Here is a 20,000-nt window from a genome sequence, read left to right on the forward strand (position 1 = left end):
TATGAGGGTATACAAGGGTATACATGGGTATACATGCCTATATGCGGGTATACATGGGTATATAAGGAAATTAAATTATATGTATACCCATGTATACATGGGTATACATGGGTATACATGCGTATATAAGGGTATACATGGGTATGCATGGGTATACAAGGGTATACGTGAGTAGGTAAGCGTATATATGGGTATACAGGGGTATATGAGGGTATACAAGGGTATACATGGGTATACATGCCTATATGCGGGTATACATGGGTATATAAGGAAATTAAATTATATGTATACCCATGTATACATGGGTATACATGCGTATATAAGGGTATACATGGGTGTACATGGGTATACATGGGTATATAAGGGTATACATGGGTATACTGGGGTATACAGGGGTATATAAGGGTATACATGGGTATACATGGGTATATAAGGGTATACATGCGTATATAAGGGTATACATGGGTATACATGGGTATACATGGGTATATCAGGGTATACATGGGTATACTGGGGTATACAGGGGTATATAAGGGTATACAAGGGTTTACATGCGTATATAAGGGTATACATGGGTATATAGGGGTATATAAGGGTATACATGGGTATACAGGGGTATATAAGGGTATACATGGGTATACAGGGGTATATAAGAGTATACATGGGTATACAGGGGTCTATAAGGGTATACATGGGTATATAAGGGTATACATGGGTATACATGGATATATAAGGGTATAGATGGGTATACATGGGTATATGAGGGTATACATGGGTATACTGCGGTGTACAAGGGTATACATGGGTATGTAGGGGTATATAAGGGTATACATGGGTATACTGGGGTATACAGGGGTATATAAGGGTATACAAGGGTTTACATGGGTATATAAGGGTATACATGGGTATATAGGGGTATATAAGGGTATACATGGGTATATAAGGGTATACATGAGTATACATGGGTATATAAGGGTATACATGGGTATATAGCGGTATATAAGGGTATACATGGGTATACATGGGTATATAAGGGTATACATGGGTATATGAGGGTATACATGGGTATACTGGGGTGTACAAGGGTATACATGGGTATGTAGGGGTATACATGGGTATACATGGGTATATAAGGGTATACATGGGTATATAGGGGTATACATGGGTGTATAAGGGTATACATGGGTATATGAGGGTATACATGGGTTTACATGGGTATATAAGGGTATACATGGGTATATAGGGGTATATAAGGATATACAAGGGTTTACATGGGTATATAAGGGTATACATGGGTATATAGGGGTATATAAGGGTATACATGGGTATATAAGGGTATACATGGGTATACATGGGTATATAAGGGTATACATGGGTATATAGCGGTATATAAGGGTATACATGGGTATACATGGGTATATAAGGGTATACATGGGTATATAGCGGTATATGAGGGTATACATGGGTATACTGGGGTGTACAAGGGTTTATACATGGGTATGTAGGGGTATACATGGGTATATAGGGGTATACATGGGTATATAAGGGTATACATGGGTATATGAGGGTATACATGGGTATACATGGGTATGTAAGGGTATACATGGGTATATAGGGGTATACATGGGCATACAAGGGTATGCATCGGTATATAGGGGTATACATGGGTATATAAGGGTATACATGGGTATATAGGGGTATACATGGGTATATAAGGGTATGCATGGGTATATAGGGGTGTATACGGGTATACATGGGTATACATGGGTATATAAGGGTATACATGGGTATATAGGGGTATACATGGGTATATAAGGGTATAGATGGGTATACTGGGGTATATAAGGGTATACATGGGTATATAAGGGTATACATGGGTATACATGGGTATACAAGGGTATACATGGGTATATAGGGGTATATAAGGGTATACATGGGTATACAGGGGTATATAAGGGTATACATGGGTATACAGGGGTATATAAGAGTATACATGGGTATACATGGGTATATAAGGGTATACATGGGTATATAGGGGTATATAAGGGTATACATGGGTATACATGGGTATATAAGGGTATACATGGGTATACATGGGTATATAAGGGTATACATGGGTATATAGCGGTATATAAGGGTATACATGGGTATACATGGGTATATAAGAGTATACATGGGTATACATGGGTATATAAGGGTATACATGGGTATATAGGGGTATACATGGGTATATAAGGGTATACATGGGTATATAGGGTTAATTATTTAAATGTATTATAATATACGCGTGGGAATACATTATAATTTAAATACACTATAATAGGGGATACATGAAGTACCTAGGCTGTTTTGCGGGAAAATGAACAGTAGATCAACTCACCGGGTGAAATGGTTGTGCGCATTGACCGAATGCAAAAATGGCCGCCAACAAATTATTCTTTTGTCTTTGTGTTAATTAGCCTGACTAGCCTCGTTTTACAGCCCAAATTCTTTCAATTTTACGCGTGTGAACGAGGCTAGTTAGGCTAATTAACACAAGACAAAAGAATAATTTGTTGGCGGCCATTTTTGCATGCATTCGGTCAATGCGTGATATGTTCGCCACACCAAGGTAGATGTTGTGGTGTGTCACCTTGCTTTTTTTGTTTTGTAACTCACAATGTTGTACCCAATTCAAATCTCTCGGGGTTAAGATTTTGTGTATTTTATTTGCATTATAATGTAGCATTCAAATGATATGGAAATACCTAGAACAATAAGCACTAAATGGCTGACCCCAAGGGAAACAGTGAGTTTTGTTTCCCCTCAAGCGCCGAGGGGAACATTGAGGGTCGAGGGGAAACAAAACTCACTGTTTCCCGTGGGTCCAGTCATTAAGTGTTTTGTTATACCTCCCAACTCAAAATAGAACTATACACGGATTTTTACACGGAATTTGCCGCTTTTTCAAAGGTGCACGACCTTATCACATTCTACTCGGAAAGTTCGTTGATTCCCAAGGGAGTTAATGAGTTTTGTTCGCCGTAGGGAGTTAGTGAGTTTTGACCCATGACACGTGACACGTTCTCCTCCAATCGTAAAAAACGTATTTGAGTTGGGAGGTATAACAAAACGCTTTTATGTTGCCAAAGGGAAAACATAAGCTCGGCGCATGGAAACCCGCACTTCACGGAACTTTGTCACGTTTATAGACACCTGAAAAATTCAGTCGACTTCAACGGGATTCGAACCGATGATGCAATGACCTCTGCAATGCCACTGCAATGCCCTTCCAACGAAGCTGCAAGTGACAACAGACGAGCGCGAGTTCGCGCTCTTGAGTGCATCATGGGTAATCAGGGCAAGATGGAGAGAAACTCAAAAGGCTTCCGTGCAAGTTCAAAACGATGAAAATTATTCATGATATGCAACTTTGGGTTTTTTATTTTCCAAAACAGAAGATATGTGCTGAAAAGTGCGGCAGAATAAAGTTGGAGGGAATGGCTATTGTAAAAATTATTTTATTAAACAAAGTTTCTGCCATACATTTCCCGTAATTCCAAGGGCACAAAATTACAGAGAATTTATGGAAACAAAAAAGCAATATTTAGGAATTCCAAAGAATAGATACCAATTCCAGTTAATCTCAGTTGTGAACTTCAACTTATTTGTTTGGTTCATGAACGCGAAAGTCTAAAAAGTAGAGTTTCTTTTGCTTAGAATTTCAACGCAAACCTTTGAATTTACCACCATGTTGCTCTGATTGGTAACCCATGATGACCTCGAGAGCGTGAACTGTTCTATTGCTAGAATCCCTTGTATCTTTCGGCTATAAATCGCACTTCAAATGTATTTCTTTTATTCCTGAGCCATGGAACTGGTTCGAATTTTTTTTTTCCCGCATTAACGTCTAATTCGAAGTCAAACCCCTTTCCGAATTTTTCTTTCTGCTAAGAAGAAAGGTGTAGGGAGGAGGTTATAGAAACACACTCCCGTTAGCCTGGATCAACTACTTGATAAAACTTTATTTTTCTGAAGTATGTTTGACATACACATTTTTTTTAAAAAGAAAATGAACTTATAACATTTTCTAGGATAAAAACATTTTTCAGTGGTAATTATTTAACGCATTTAAAGAGACAAACGCTAGCTCTTGACTTTCGAGTGATTTTTCGTAACCTGTTCTTTAGGTCCTTTTGTCAATAAATTGAGTTTTTAATTGTCACTATCCGTTTTCTGGGAAAACAATTCTCTGTTCTGCACATTGCTTATCGTTTCATTCCTTCTCTTTTTTTCCATTTCGCCATCTGAATCCTTTGAACATTTCCTTTGCCCATTGTGAACATTCTTTGCCGGTTGGAACACACTCTCCACAGAGAAGCAAGAACATTCCTTTTCTCACTGGCTGCTCACCAGGCTCCTTTTCGCCTTTACACGACGCTGACATATTCGGGTGGTGTTGCAGTGAATGGAAGTTAGAATTAACTGTAAGGCTTCCAATCAAACTATATCAACTTTATCATACACCATTCCTGGCAGTCTTATGCTTAACCTAGAAACAGAAAATAAGGGAATAAGTAATGTTGTTATATACCTGGACTTTCACTCAACAAAACGAGCACTGTGATTGGTTGATTCTTGGTCACGTGCCCCTGATCAATTGTATCTCGACCGCGATACAATTCCGCAGTTATAGCCCGCTCCGGATGTTTTGCTGCGATTGTTGAAGGAAAGTCTAAATATATTACAAACCACTTAATGTATGGTCTCTCGATCGGGAAACTAGTTAGTTATGTTTTCCCTCTAGTCATGATCTTTCCCTCGACTTCGTATAGGGAAACATCAGGACTCGAGGGAAAACAAAACCGTTTCCCTCGGGACCATACATTAAGTGTATATTGTAAACTGCAGTAAACAAAATATTTGTTCCTTTCTGATTTCATGTCATTAGATATGGACCGTACTAAAACTAACATTCATGACGTAAGGCCACGAATTATTCTGCGCTGGCCCCTTAAGCCTGAACTTCCCATGGTGTGCATGGTAACACTATCCATTGACTCAAAACTTCAAGAAATTCTGGTTTCCATCTTCTAAGGAGCTGTTTACATGATGCCGGAAAACAGGATCATAGCCATGGGATGATTCCGAAAGAGGATAATCCTAGAGGCGTATGTTTTCCTCGTTTACATCCCAAACATTGCACTTTGCCCAAAAGCGTTAAGATCTTCCTAGCTGAAAGATATGAAGATTCCAGCACCATGTAAACCACTCACTCGGCAGATCCTTGTACTGGGGACAAGAAAACAACATGGTGGTCGCAAGGCGTCCTGGCCCCACTTGTTCAAAAGGTGGATAACGCTTCACTACCCAGTGGATATGTCATAGCGAAACCAATTGCTCTTTCCAATGAATAGTGATTTATCCGGTGGATAGCGCTATCCACCTCTTGAACAACTGGGGCCAGTACCTTACGTTCTACCCCTTATGATCATTAACTCTCCGAGTCTTCCTCTGACCGTGCAAACAGCCCGAAGAACGTGATCGATTAGAATTGATCTCCTGGGCCCGGTTGTTCGAATGCCGATTAACCTAATCCAGGATTAGCGTTAACTTTTGTTTCCATGTTTTCAACTTCTTGTTGAAAGTTTCTTTGCTTATTTTTGTTTTACAAGATTGACTTCTTCTAATGTATAGTTTTGCCGGACATCAGCCTTGAACAGCATTTGGGAGTAGAGAAATAAACTCCTTGGTTAATTTTTAATCTGGGATAAGCGTTAATCGGCTTTTGAACAACCGGGCCCTGGTCGCATAAATAAGCAACATGCGCGATAGAGGCCTACTATGCCATATGCATACTGTCTCGTGCTCTTTCCAGTGCAACCGCGAGAAAAACTGTTACTTGCGAGATGGATTAAAGCAGGAGGGGAAAAGGAAGTAAAAAAATAATGAACTTATCACAAGAAAATACTTACTGTTTCCGACGTGACACTTTTGTTTTGAAGAAATACAACATAATCGCGACACATACGATAACACAAAGGCCAATTAAGGACGTGGAGAGAATGACTTCTTGATTTCGAGTGAAGAATGTATTCGTTGAGCCTGCGGTCTCTGAAATAAAGAGGAAAACTGAAACTTTCAAACTTGGTTGGTCCTAATGGACACAGCACTAGGTATTATTGCATTTATCATATTTATTATTAACTACTTAATAACCGAGAGTGAGGTCGTTGCAGCTCAAACTGAGGCCTTGCCGTCGCTAGGTCAATACAGCTAGGCCGAGGTTTGAGATTTTGCTGTAACGACCGAACAGTCAAGGTTATTGACTTGTTTATTATGGCTAAGAGAACGGTTCTAAGAAGACAAAACTAATTTGCATAATCCATAATCGGCCCGTGGGCATTACGCTGCTCTTAGCAGTTCTTAGCCAATCAGAGCGCGCGTTATATCGGCCAGAAACACTAGCCATATATTAAAATCAAATAAACCAAAAGCTATTTTGTGCCCAGTTTCAATTGCAACGAAACAGTCTTGTCTTGTTAGCCCCTGCCATCTTCGAAAAAGTTTAGTAAGGGCTTTCGTTCTAACCTTTTTCGTCTGTCCCTGCCGAAGTATCAACGTTTGATCTGGGGGTTACAGACAAATAACTGGATGATGCGGTTTTCTTTTTTTTCAATGCTGTGGGCCTTTCACTTGTAATTGCCTCATCTGTTGATTCCTCTGTTGCCGCCCCAAGAGGATCTGTTACTGCTGTGGTCGAAGGTGTCGGCGATAATATCACTTTTGTCATTCGCGAGGACGTAGTTTTAAAAGAGGCCGTCGTTCTTGGTGGCAACGTAGCTGGTGATGTAGTTGGTAGTGGTGTGGTTGTCATCACTACTGCATCGCCGTCTGGCAATGACTCGATTAACGTTGTTGCTTTGATTGTAATTGGTGATGACTGCGTAGATGATGTAGTCGTGGTCCTTCCTACTGTAGTGGGTGGTAACGTAGTTGATGACGTGGTTCTTCCAGTCGTTGATGACGCAGTTGATGAAGTAGTTGATGACATGGTATCTTCAGTCATTGATGACGCAGCTGATGACGCAATTGATGACGTGGTCTTTCTAGTCGTTGATGACGCAGTTGGTGAAGTGGTTGATGTCAAAGGTGAAGGCATGGTTGATGGTTTTGTTGGCATGGTTGCGTCCATCCCAGTGGCCTTAAGTTCTCCTATTGTCCACTTGTCTATGATTCAAAGACAATTATTGGTTTAAATTCTTTGAAAGTAAAAGCAAAAGGATAGCAAACAGGGACTAGGATAAATAATGCAACACATGCTAATAATCAAGGATTTCTTTTCGCGATTCAGATGGGTGAGCAACTGAAAAAAACAAAAACAAAAAAATAAAACGTGGTCCTTGTCAGAAGTATTTTGTTGCCAAGGTCATCCTCAATAATGCTTTCAAGATTCTGTCGAGAGAAGTATTTTTTTAGTTCTAACTTCTTGTAAGGCGTCAAAAGAATTCATCATAACCAACCTAAAATGCTGAAGTCAAAGTCGATAACTTTACTGAGGTTTCCATAAGGCGTTAAACAAGTGACTTGATCCAGGTCTTTCACAATCGCACTATTGTTTTTCATCCACGTTTGAAGCCACATGAGATCCTGGCTGCATACCAAGGGATTATTGGAGATCCACCTGTAAAGAAGGTAACGCCAAAATTGATATATTTACATTGATGTGACAGCGTTTTGTAAACTTGACTGAAAAGCATACTTACATCTGACCGTGTCGTTTGGCGATCTTGTCAAAGGTTGTCTTGGCTGTTGATGGAATCACCTGGAAATCATTGTATGCAAGATGTCTAGATGAAACCAAAGAGAACAGTCAGCTCAGTTACAAATCTCATCGTCTAAATACGCGCGTTTCCCCGCTCTTAAATTGGCACGGAAAATAAAAGGAGTCCCTTTTTACACCACAAAACAACAAAAAGAGGAAGCGAAGATGTTCACTACTCATTGGCATTTCTTCTAATCGAGCGGGAATTTTGTTGGAATTACTGAAGAATAAAGAACTTTGCCTTTAACTTCGCATAATAAACCTCTTTTCCAACACGGCTTCTTAAATATTTAAATCAACTTTGATCCACGTCCTATGAATGTTCTGACGCTCCTTGTTAACGTGCACCGACGTCATACTTACAATTCCATCAAAGCGGTGAAGTTCTGCAACGAGTCGAATGGAAATTCCCTCAAACGATTGTGGTCTAAATTTCTGAAACATAGTAAAAAGTGTTTACTTTTTTTGCCAATAAAAACCTTGCTGTGATGAACAGACGCTTTTTTATTTCGATTTAGTTCAGCTAATTAAGTTCCTTTTAAGGACGGTGCCTACTATGGTTACTGCGCATACCTTCTGAGCACGCACCTCGAGATGTCGGGTTTCCTATCGGTGATGCTTACCAATACAGTGATATTTTTGCGCAGTTTAAAACTATGCGGAGAAAGTAAGTATTCTTGGTATCCAAAACGAAAAGAGGGGGTAACCATGCATTTTTGAGATAATTAAGCTTCAATTTGGACACTAATCCTTAACAAAAATAGAAGTGACCTAGATGGATCTAATAAAATCATCTGTTACTGCGTGATATCTGGCCAATCACATCATCTGAAAATAGTGAACCAATCAGAATTCAAAGCAATTTTATGCATCCGGAGTCTTACATGAGATTCTGACGCACAGCTCGCGGAAAAGTTACAATGGATTTTTTACTTCTGCTATGGACATGACAGGAGGCTCGATCTCGACGACCCTTTCCCGAGTATTTAAAATTTATTTTTAGGAACAGGTTTTTCCCGCGAAAAGTATCATATTTTCCTGACGCTGAGATGGCTCTGTTTTGAGTGGATTTTACAACAGTGGGTGTACTGAATCTCCCAAGGGGGGCGTTCTATAAATAAATCTTCTCGGGAAAGGGTTGACTACTAAGCCAAGTATGGCAGATAGTGGTTCCCCTTAATGAGCTCCTGACATGCGAGGTAATGTTAAACAATGACTTACAAATGCACGAGGCTTGAAGCCATTGAGTTAAATGCAGTTGTACTGACGTCGGAGATCATGTTGTTCGACATTGCCCTGCATTTGAAAAAGTAACAAAACATTTTGTGAAAATTACAGGAAAAATTAAATGTGAAAAGGGAAGGAACTTCCACTGCAACAAAAAAAAAACAAGGCAAACCCGAGCAAATAAACTATTTTTGGAAGTGTTTTCAAATAATGGGTTTGTATCAGAGAAACTGAATTCCGGAGGCTGCCATCTTAATTGATTGAAAGGTGTCACGATTGCCCTGTAGTAATTACATAAAATTTCTTAGTGTCTGAACAATAAGGCAGTAATAACACGTCACAATTATACAATATGGCGGCTCCCGGGAAATGAGGGCCAGGACGCAGCTATTACAAAGCCTCTTGTGATTGGTTTAAAAAGCAATAGGGGCAAGAAATATGCTAAAGAAACAATAGGGCCCGGGGGAGATCCCATATATCGTAGGGCGGGGATGATCGTCGGAAATGTTCAAAAATACCCCTAAAAGATACCGGAGTCTTACGAGGTTGGGCGTGCCAACATAAGATTTTCACTCCTAAAAGAGACCAGCTAAAAATGAACAAATTTATAATTTTTAAGCATTTTTAATCGTTCCAGAGACATCAACTTCAAACACCCTCTGCTTGAAAAGTTTAAAAAAGTTTTGTCATAATTCTCACACTCTATTAATTTCAAGGACAGTAAAGATACACTTAAAGATAACCAGCTCAGACTTTGGTGGCCCAAAAACCTTTTAGACGCCCTTAAAAATACCAGATCCCTGATTTTGATCCCGGTCGCCAACTGGAGTCCCCCCCCCCCCCCCGGGGAAATAAGGCCCAATGATGAAACACAACAGAGCTGCATCTCTACCGCTCCAATCAAGTTAGAGGTTGCAAAAAGCTGTCATGGTGTCTTGATGACGGATTTCGAAATAACTTAACCTCAACCTCGTTGCCCCGGCTTTACTCCCCAGGGACGAGGCTGACTTACTCTCTAAAAAATGTTTGAACAAATTTGGTTGTAGACATCATTTCCTTCTCTTTAAACTTTTTTAAATAGGAGGGGAGGTTCCCATGAAGACAATTTTTACCACTTTTAACTCATTGCATTCCACGACGTCATTCTACCCTTTCATTCAGCTGGGCAGAAGGCTCTTCTTTTCGTTTGTGGTTTACTTTGCAATCTTTCCAAATACCTAAACTTTTTTTTCTTAAAGGTTCCTTTTCTTGTGAAGTAAAAATACAGTACATGTATAAGGATTGAGTACTTACAAAAAATCCACTTTGGTAAGACCTGTTAGTAAAGTGGAGGATACTGACGTCAGTTTGTTGTGGTCAAGATGCCTGATGAGAAGAAAGAAAAAATTGTCGGTCAATAGACACGAAATCTGGACCTATTTGAAGTCTGCATGCGTAGCTGTGAGTTTTGTTATGGACAGCACAAGCCTGCGGTGAGTCTGTAAAAGAAACCATAAGCTGTATCCGGCCAACAGGCATAAAAAAAACATAAACTGATAATTAACCACGTCGTTTAGATTCCTCTCTGTTGCGCTAAAATAGATTTTCTAGTGTAACTGAAAATAATTGCAAAACAGTAAACTTACAGCTTCCTTAAATTGACTGTGTCCGCGAATATACCGTCTGGAAGTGTATTCAAGTTATTTCTGGATGCAGTGCTGAAGAGAAAGGAGGGTTTATCTTTTAAATACAGGAAAAGGCTTAGTTTATTTAATCGATAGAGCATTTTTCAAGTGAGAGTCGAAACTAATAAAAGATTTTGTGATTTTTCTGCGCGCTTTTTCCAGCGACTGGCTTTGAGTTGCAATTGGCTAATTGCATTGTCAGCGTCTCTGTTATGATTGGTCAAAAAAATCATTTTGGTTCGGGAATTGTTCGGAAAATCGCCTTTAAGGCTGGTTTTTACTAGCGACGGAATTGGAGTCGGAGTCGTAAGAGCGCGTAAGATCTAGTGAAAACCAAAAATCGGAGTCGTAAGCGAAATCAAAAAGGTCGACGGAATCGGTGTCGGAAGAATCATTCCGATTCCGCTTACGACTCCGTCAGTTACGATTCAGTGAAAACAAGTGGCGTTTACCATTTGCACGGAAAATCCGGTTGGAATGGAACGCTCGTAATGGTACAGGATCTTCCCAGTGTGGCGGTTCGCCAAGCCCGAGTCTCTCGCGGCTCGAAGAAAACAATCACAAATCAAAATGGCGACTGCATCTGCCGTGTCGAAAGGCGGGAAAAGAGGCCTCTTGCAAAATAAGGAGGAAAAGGAGCTAAAGAAGAAAATTCTGCTCTACGTCCACCATGTTTTTATTTCTTTTGTTTTGGCGCCAAATTTTCCACCTTAGCCGGGCCCACTTCGCTGCATTGTGATTGGCTTGTTCTTCCGCTTCTGCCAGTTCCGACTCCGGCATTCACTGGATTGTAAGGGCCGATTTACACGGTAAGATTTTTGTCGCATGCGACAACGGATGACGACAGGCCCACGAAATGATTTACGATTATTGTGTACGTCAGAAAAAATGTCGTAGCATTTTAAAACATGTTTTAAAACGCTGCGACAATCGTAGGTCATGTCGTAGGCCTGTCGTGAGCTTGTCGCATGCGACAAAAATCGTACCGTGTAAATCGGTTTGATTTTCAAGGTGAAATGAATAAAAAATTGGATAAGAATTGCACTTACAATTTTATTAGTGCTGTCATTCCTCTTAAAGAATCCACCGACACTTGAGTCAAGTTGTTGTTGTCCAAAAATCTGCGTGAAAAAGCAGGCGAAACAATGGTAACTGAAAGGAAAGTTAGTGTCCTACATTTACACAAGGTGTTGTCAAAAGCTTGAAGCTGAAGCTTGTAAATCCGTGTACATCCATGCGTTAACCCGTTAACAAGAAAATCGTTAAGAAACCCAATTGGAGTAGTGGGGTTACATTTAACGCCATTTAAGACAAATCCAGGATAAATTCGTCAACCTAATCTGAATCCTGTTTGGCTAATGTGATGTTAATAAACAACAACTTCTTCTCAATACTCCTACAAAGAAGCCAGAAAGGACTTACAAATAGGCAAGACTTGTCAGTCCTTCAAAAGCGTCTCCAGCTACGCTTACTAACGGATTCTCACTTACGCTTCTGTAAATGGAAACAAAAAGCATTTTACGTTGTAAGCGATTGATCATTAATATATGTATAGCGTGCCGACCATTGTTCCTCATCTACGAGGAAAGATGACTACCATTCCCATGGATAAAGACCAAGTAAGTATAAATTTTCTAGCCTCCGTGACAGGAATTCGAAGGATAATGGAAAAGGGTAATTTCCCGTACCCTTGGTGTTATCGCGAGCCCCAAAACCGCTATTCCATTTCCCATTTCCCATTTCCCAATTTTTCAATTTCCATTTCCGCGCGCGCCCTTCGCGTCTCTTTGGCTTCAAGCCTATCTTGAACGCACATTTTCAGGAAAACTGGGAAAATACAGATGGGAGCCAGAAAGCGTTTCTCTGAAATAGGAGAGACTATATTGATTCCTTGTGTCTAGAATGTGGCGCCATTACAAACTCGCTAAAAAACGTGTTGATGTCTTGAATACATGAATTAATCGATGTATCGGGGATAAGGATCACAGGTAAGCTAAATCTTCAATAGATACTACATTCCTGATTGTTTTTTCGTCTGTTTAGTAATTTGTATCACTTCTACAGCTTTTCCAACCGCTTCGCGTTCGGTTCGAATGCTTGAAACTAAAGAATTTCGCAACAGAGATACTGCCAATACTCAAGAATAGTGATTGTAGGTATTTCCGCCAAAGATAAGAACCAAATTTGGACAATTCAGTGGAGTATCAAATAATTTGCATTTGGACCAGACAGTTATTTTCTCGCTTGAGTGGAAAATGCGTAATTCTCCTGATACTGGCTCGCGCGTTTCAGGGACAAATTATTCTCGAATATGCTGAAATAAACAAAGTTCTTTTCATATCATGATGGTATCACGTTTATTTTCGCTGGAGGCCTTGCTTTCGGGCGCCTGTGAGCTATCCTTATTTTGTTTGTTAACATTCCACAGCTTGAAAGTTTGAATAGTTTATTTAGTGGAATTTGACCCGGGATTAAATCTATTATCCTCAAATATTTCAACAAAACCTTGATTGGTGGGTTTCATCGCTCTTCGAAGTTTTTACTAATTTTTTGACCCTGTTGTACAAGTTTGATTACCTCTCTAAAATTGGGCGAAAATATGTCATATTACATGCCTCAGTAATCTTTTTTTAAATTTCTACGCTGCATTTTCAATTAATTAAGAAATGATCAAGCAGGGAATTAATTAAAAAAAACTTTACGAAACGCTACCGAAAAGCTATCATTAAAGCCTATTTACCGTGTAGCTTTTTAAGTATTCCGTAAGGATCGAGATTAACAAAGCCATTAGCGATCATTCACTGAGATAAGTAACCAAACAAGTTAGTAAGTAACCAAACAATAAAAGTGTTCCCATTTAGCTAGTGAGTTAGACTGCTGAACGTGGAAACGATCAACGTGGCGGTTGAAGGGGCGGTATAGATGAAGATGTGTAAAGATTGCCGATTTCTTGTGACGACCTACGGTCCGATCGTTTAAGAAATCTTAAATTCTACTTTGTGTATTTGGAAGTAAAACCCAATGATTTGAAAATTAAAATTGGCCATTTGGTTATGAAATTGCCATCCTTATCCTAACTTGTTTTGGACCGACCCTACCCGATCGCGTCCCGAAGCAGCTGGCGACAAGTTGTATTTTTCTAACTTAATTAATTGGCTCGTTAATAGTGATATAATAACGACATTGACTAAAACATATTGCCATCAACTCTACGCTGATATTTTAACTCCGATTTGTGACTAATTCAAAAGTTTAACTGGGCTGAGCAAAAAACGTTTTCCAGGTGTCAAGAAATAAAAACGGTATCCAGAAACAGGTTGCCATGAATAAGAAACCCACGTATACTCATATGTTTCCTACCAACATTTAGTAAGGACTTCATAAAAAACGTTAAGTATGCCGCACTCGCTTTTAAGTCGGAGTAAACAATCTTCTGTCTGAAACTCTGAATAAATTTTAAGAAAAAAAAAAAGAGAATCAATATAACCTTAATTAAGTTGACGTTCTGGAAACGTGCAGAATATTCTGCGCTTGTGGGTTTTTAAGTATTTTCACACTAGATTCATGGTAAAATCGTCGAAAATGGCACCTTTCCTCCAAAACTTTTAACTACACGCCCCATTCGGATGCAATGTGACTTTATTATAAAACCTAAACCATTATTGGGTTTATGATAATTTTCTTGATGTTGCCCTCTTTGCAAGTTATCTCACAAAAAGCTTGTAGGTTTCAGGTGAAGGACAAATCTAAAATGAAACCATGTTATCCCTAGATTTGTACATTTCGAGGAATCTTGTAATAGTTTGCTTGTCCAAGAGACCGGTTTTGTCATTGTACCAAGCAAGGGCTTCCTCGAGAACAAAAAGTTATCAAGCAAACCTGAGAGTGATTATTAACACAATGAGAGTTAAATTTACATTTAAGTCTTATTGATGACTCACATTCTTTCAAGGTTATGCAATCCTGTGAACGCATTTTGCGGAATATTCGAGACTTGGGTTTCTTGCAGAATCCTGAATAGAGAGAAAAAAAGTATTGTCATGTTTTTTGACCCATTGATCATGTCTAGTCATGAGAGTTCTTTACTCTTGTCGAGCAAGGTATGGCAAGTTCGCACTTGAGTTGGTATGGTATAAATCTAACTGTTATTAAAGATATGAACCTCGTCGATATTTAAACCTGAATTAAAATTTCAAATACGTTGTAATTCACGAAAAAAAGACATTTCAAGGCCCTGCAGAATTGCAAATCAATCCTCAACACCGGCCAAAACTCTCAAAATTTATTTCGGAAGAAGCTTCTATAAACTGTCGATGATTTATAAAGCTTTTGTCCAACCAACTCAACTCTGAATAGAATTTTCTTAACCCTTAAAATTTTCACACCAAGAAGACCCAAGAACTAGTCACAAAAACCCAGCCATTTCAAGAAAATCATTTATAAGCGTTAAGTTATATTCTCTAAGCTTAATTAATAAACTCGGATTCATTGCCAACAAATCCTTCGTTCAGTTCTTGCTTGTTTTCTGCCTAAACATTTACTCCTGGAGGCATATTCAAACACTGTAACAAATATGCCAAACTGGCGTTTGTCGAAATGTCAAGTAAACAATAACCAACAGCGGATGGAAATTGACACAAGTGAATTTTTCGATTTGTCAGGTTACCGCACTAGCGGGATTTCATTTCATGAACGATGTTTTTAAAACATTTCTCAGCTGAACAGGTGGCAAAGCCGCTGTATAAGCCGATAACAAGACATATGATAAACGATCTCTTGTAAAACAAAAAACATAAGGTAGTAATCGAGACTTACAGTATGTTTGTGGCTGGTGGGACAGAAGCGGTGGGAATGCTCTTCAAATCATTCAATTGATAGCAATTTACCAAAACCTTGCTTCCTTGCTCGCTGCATTGACATCCTTGTGGACATGATACAGCTAAAGATGTTAAACAAACAAGTAGAAACCAAACAGACTTTCTGCAGGTGACTAGAGCGCTGAAAGCCATTTCCTCTCGAATTTCTAAATCACTCTCTCTCTGAAATTTAATCTGGTTGTGTGTAAATACTGTATGATCGACAAGGCGGCATATGGACGTTATAAATGTTTGCTTACGCATGCGTTAACCCCGGACAATTTCACGGTGCAGTAAGAGGCAGTCATCCGAAAAGACAAAGAGAAGATATCGGAAAGTGAAAGAACCGGAAATTTAACGTTCATATTGTCGACGCACCTACATCAAAGGCATCCATAGTTTATATTTCACTTATCAACCAATAACTCAAAACTGAGTTAAATGTTCGGTGCAGCAAATTGAACGTTATTTAATAAATATTGATTGTGACAAACAGCTGTTATTTCCACGGAAACGCCATCTAAAAGACAGTCATTTCTTTTTAGACATGAAAGCGAAAAAAGAACGTGGATTAATCATCGCTAAAACACGCCGTAAAAACGTGAATGCGTGGAAATGACGAGTTTTTGTCAGTTGATAACAAAGTTTGCGACCAGGAAAGCCATTTATTATCGTGTTTGTGTAATACTTAAACTGTTGATGGTATTCGTTAATGGGTACAAGTTTAAAATCAAAGTGTGTCTCGTCAAAATTTGTATATTGTACATACCATGGACAACATTCGAAATTGGTGGGTGTGTTCCATAACAGCCATTGGACAAACATGACAAAGGGCGAACATTAACTTTCTCCAATGGTATTTCTCACAATATTTTCTTTCTCTTCCAGTATTTCAAAAGTGCTCTGTGAGCCGCCACGTGAAATTGTCTCTCTTGAACGGTCTTCATTATCGACACTCCCAGACTACCAGCCCCCCCCCCGACGGGGACACAGTGGTTTTTTCAACGGTACCGAAGACACTGCCAGTTACGTGTAAAACAAACAGTTCAAACTTGACGTTTTTCTTTATATCCAGCGATCCGAAGTAAAATAAATAAACAAATCATAGGCGAAATCTCAGTGGGGCATACGAGTTACAACAGTACAGCCGTTTCTTAATGTCGTCAATTTGGGGTTTTTAAGAACCAGAATTACACTTTTATCGTCACTGAGGCATTGTTTAGTCACGTACTTCCTTGTGTCTTTAACCTTCAACTTGACTCTTCCTCAGGCTCTTGATACAAGTGTTAAAGAGTATTGGATTTAGAGACTGAAGTTGTTGTTTTTCTTCGACAATTTCCTCCCAATTACAAAGTGCACGTCACCGACCGACCTCACTGCCGTCTGTTTATAGAAGGGTTTTGTTTCACGAAGGCTATTTTCTTCGAGTCCCATCTCTTTCAGATAATTTGATTGAAGTACCAGCCAATTAAACTCGTATCTGAGTTTGTTGCCGCCAGTTGTCACTTTTTAAATTCTTTCTTACCTAACAGTTAAAACTGGAGCAGTAATGTAATGACAAACGCGCGGGTCTGTCCTTTTTGAAATTCAATAACGACCCCCTCCACATGCAAAAAAATCAAGTCCCGGAATACGATACATAATGGTGTCTCATGCCCGTGTTTTAATCACAAACTACCACTTTTCAGTGACGAAAGGCAACGTCTCCAATTCAAAAATGGCCACTGTCAGCAATATAATATCCGTTAGGACGCAAAAATGTCGTTTTCATCTTCCGCACAAAGTTTGCGGCAAATCGAGTTAACTAGTGGTGGTCTAGTGACAAAAAAATGAAGAAAACGGAGGAGTGATTACATAGCAGAGGTATTCTAGGCGGGGTACTCAGGCAAATTGAGTGAAAGCAACCGATTTTATTACTTCTTTAAACAGAAATATATATGTACTGAAAGAAAATAGCGGTATCTTTTGTCTGCCAGTTCTGGTTTGCCTTTTGCGGCCTTCCTTCATTACCACATGACGTCACGTTCCAAAACAAACGCACATCAGCGGCAGCCATAGTGGTGGCATTGAATTGAAAACCAAAAATTCTTGGGGTGTAGGATAACTGCAGACTGCCTACAAATAGCGCTGATAAGCAGTATTTAAGTTTAGGCACCCATTTTACAACGGTTGTCAATCGCACGCATACACAGACGATACTCAGCTGTATCTTTCATTCAATGCTGACTTGGCTTGTTCGCAAAATGACGCAGTTGAAGCAATGGAGCAGTGCATACAGGCTATACGATCGTGGATGATCAAGGACAAACTACGCATGAATAATAGTAAGACGGAGTTCATGATTACAGGCACCAGGGCGCAACTGACTAAAGTGAACATTGATGGTCTTACTGTTGGTGAGAGCAGTATAGTTCCCGTAACTTAAATTAGGAACTTATCGGATAATTGTTTGACCAGAACCTGAGTATGATTCCACACATTAATAAGATATGTAAAGCTGTGTCTTTTCATATTTACAATATAAGGCGGATCAGAAAGTACCTCACCATCGATGCCACACATACGCTTGTTCACTCCATTGTTACTGGCCGCTTAGACTATTGTAATAGTCTTCTTTATAAAGTTCCCGCGATACACATAAATAAGTTACAAGGCATCCAAAATAGTGCTGCCCGGCTCGTATGTTCAACACCGAAGTTTAATCATATTACACCCGTCTTATTTTCTTTGCACTGGTTACTTACCGTATCGAGTTTAAAATATTAGTTTTAACGTTTAAAGCAATTTATCAACTGGCGCCGTCCTATATCTGTAATTTAGTTCGATTAAAGGATAAATGTAAATACCAGCTTCGTTCTTCTGAAGAACTACTATTACAGTTGGCCATAAGAAAAACAAAGAAAACTCTGGGAAACAGATCATTCCAAACAGCTGCCCCTGTATTGTGGAACAGCCTGCCTGCAAGTGTTAGAGACATCGATGACTTTTTGGTTTTTAAACGAATTATAAAGACTTATTTATTTAGGAAGGCTTTTGCCTGTTATTTGTAGATTGACTACTTTTTAAGTTATTAATTTCAAGTATTCTTAAGTATATTTTACTGTAATTATTAGGAGTAGTTTAAGTTAAAAGGCGCATTTGATCATATTCAGATGTTAATTTGCGCCTAATAAGTAATAAATTATTATTATTATTATTATTATTATTATTATTATTATTATTATTATTATTATTATAGTTAGCTCTCAATAAGTGTGATTTAGGGTTAGTCTGCAGTCAGCGGTCTGCAAGTGTTAGACACCGGAATTCTTGCCACTCTTTTTTGAGTCTTGTGACTTTCTCCTTGTGATAAAAAGTAGATCATGGTAGGTTAACAGAGCCCTATGCTGGCGATCAGAAAAAAGGCCAATTGCTGGAAGACAAGTGTTCAGGACTGCGACTGACAACGTGCGCGTGCACGCTTAGTTTTCTAGCTGACGGTACTGTTGGCGCGAGAGGCAAGTTACCGAGCGGCGAAGTCGCGCGGAGAATGGAGAGGGACGCTTAGCCTGTTCTAGGCTCCCAGATGGTAGGGAAAGAGAAAAAAAAAAAACCGCGCGAAAAATGAGTGGGGACCTGGGTCGACGCCTCGACCCAAGCCCCCAGTCGCTTTTCCCACGCAATAGACCAATTTCGATATATTAAAATTCAGTCGAAAACAAAAGGCATCATCTCGAGGCTCTGGGGAATAAACTCATACAAATCCTTATATTTATTCCGCAGAGCCTCGAGATGATACCTTTTGTTTTCGACTGAATTTTAATATATCGAAATTGGTCTATTGTGTTCGTTTTCCCGACTATCTGGGAGCCTGGAACAGGCTAAGGGACGCTGTGCTATTTCTCCCCTCCCCATTCTCCGTGCCAACAACGCAGGCTTTTAGTTTTCATGTAAGTCTCGTAGTCTTTGAGCCTTAGCTAAGTACTCGAAACAAGACGTATAATTGCCAACGTATCAATTGTACCATTTTTCCTCAACTGTTTACTTTTACCTGAGTAGTAGAGTTAGGAGGACACTGTGACCTTGACCCACCGCATTTTTAGCCTTAAAAGTGCTTTTGTGGTTGAGAAGGGAAAGAGGACACTTGGTGACGCTTGGGCCGGAATCCTGCTCCCGGCTAAGTGGCATTCCTGAACCACCATGCGAGAAAACCAGCGAAGATGACGAACAACATTGTACGGACGACCAAGAGAGAGTTTTGTATAAATGCTCTGAAGGCCAGCATCCTTTGTCTAATCAGTTTTGTCAGCATATCAGGATTTTACAGCAGTTATATCAATCCAAAACACTGATGTTTTGAAAATTAAAGCGGTTTTACGTTCCTTTACTCTCCTCTTTAACGACGACTCTTTGAAACCCTGAAACGAGAGCTTCTTCATGCCCTCTTATCGGGAATCATGGCCAACGGAG

General features: G+C 39.5%; 1 protein-coding gene across 1 annotated transcript; it reads right to left on the reverse strand.

Moving 5' to 3' along the window:
• Nucleotides 1-3,979: 3,979 nt before the first annotated feature.
• On the reverse strand, nucleotides 3,980-15,824 carry LOC137971957 (vasorin-like). The gene is made up of 13 exons (XM_068818706.1): nucleotides 15,511-15,824; nucleotides 14,637-14,708; nucleotides 12,118-12,189; nucleotides 11,745-11,816; nucleotides 10,657-10,728; nucleotides 10,325-10,396; nucleotides 9,026-9,100; nucleotides 8,168-8,239; nucleotides 7,746-7,829; nucleotides 7,503-7,663; nucleotides 6,571-7,209; nucleotides 5,955-6,093; nucleotides 3,980-4,531 (listed from the first exon to the last, which is right to left on the reverse strand). Exons 1-13 carry the CDS (start codon nucleotides 15,813-15,815, stop codon nucleotides 4,480-4,482), a joined length of 1,887 nt encoding a protein of 628 aa, XP_068674807.1. The 5' UTR covers nucleotides 15,816-15,824; the 3' UTR covers nucleotides 3,980-4,479.
• Nucleotides 15,825-20,000: the final 4,176 nt, after the last annotated feature.

Source organism: Montipora foliosa, chromosome 9 (genome assembly GCF_036669935.1).
Source record: "Montipora foliosa isolate CH-2021 chromosome 9, ASM3666993v2, whole genome shotgun sequence".
NCBI lineage: Eukaryota > Metazoa > Cnidaria > Anthozoa > Scleractinia > Acroporidae > Montipora > Montipora foliosa.

Excerpts from the sequence above, each read along its gene's own strand:
- LOC137971957 (XM_068818706.1), bottom strand. The coding sequence starts at position 15,815 with ATGCGTAAGCAAACATTTATAACGTCCATATGCCGCCTTGTCGATCAT. Across the intron at positions 8,240-9,025 it reads GCTTCAAGCCTCGTGCATTT|AAATTTAGACCACAATCGTT; the intron begins GTAAGTCATTGT and ends ACTATGTTTCAG. Across the intron at positions 7,210-7,502 it reads CTTTGACTTCAGCATTTTAG|ACAAGTGGACAATAGGAGAA; the intron begins GTTGGTTATGAT and ends TTTGAATCATAG.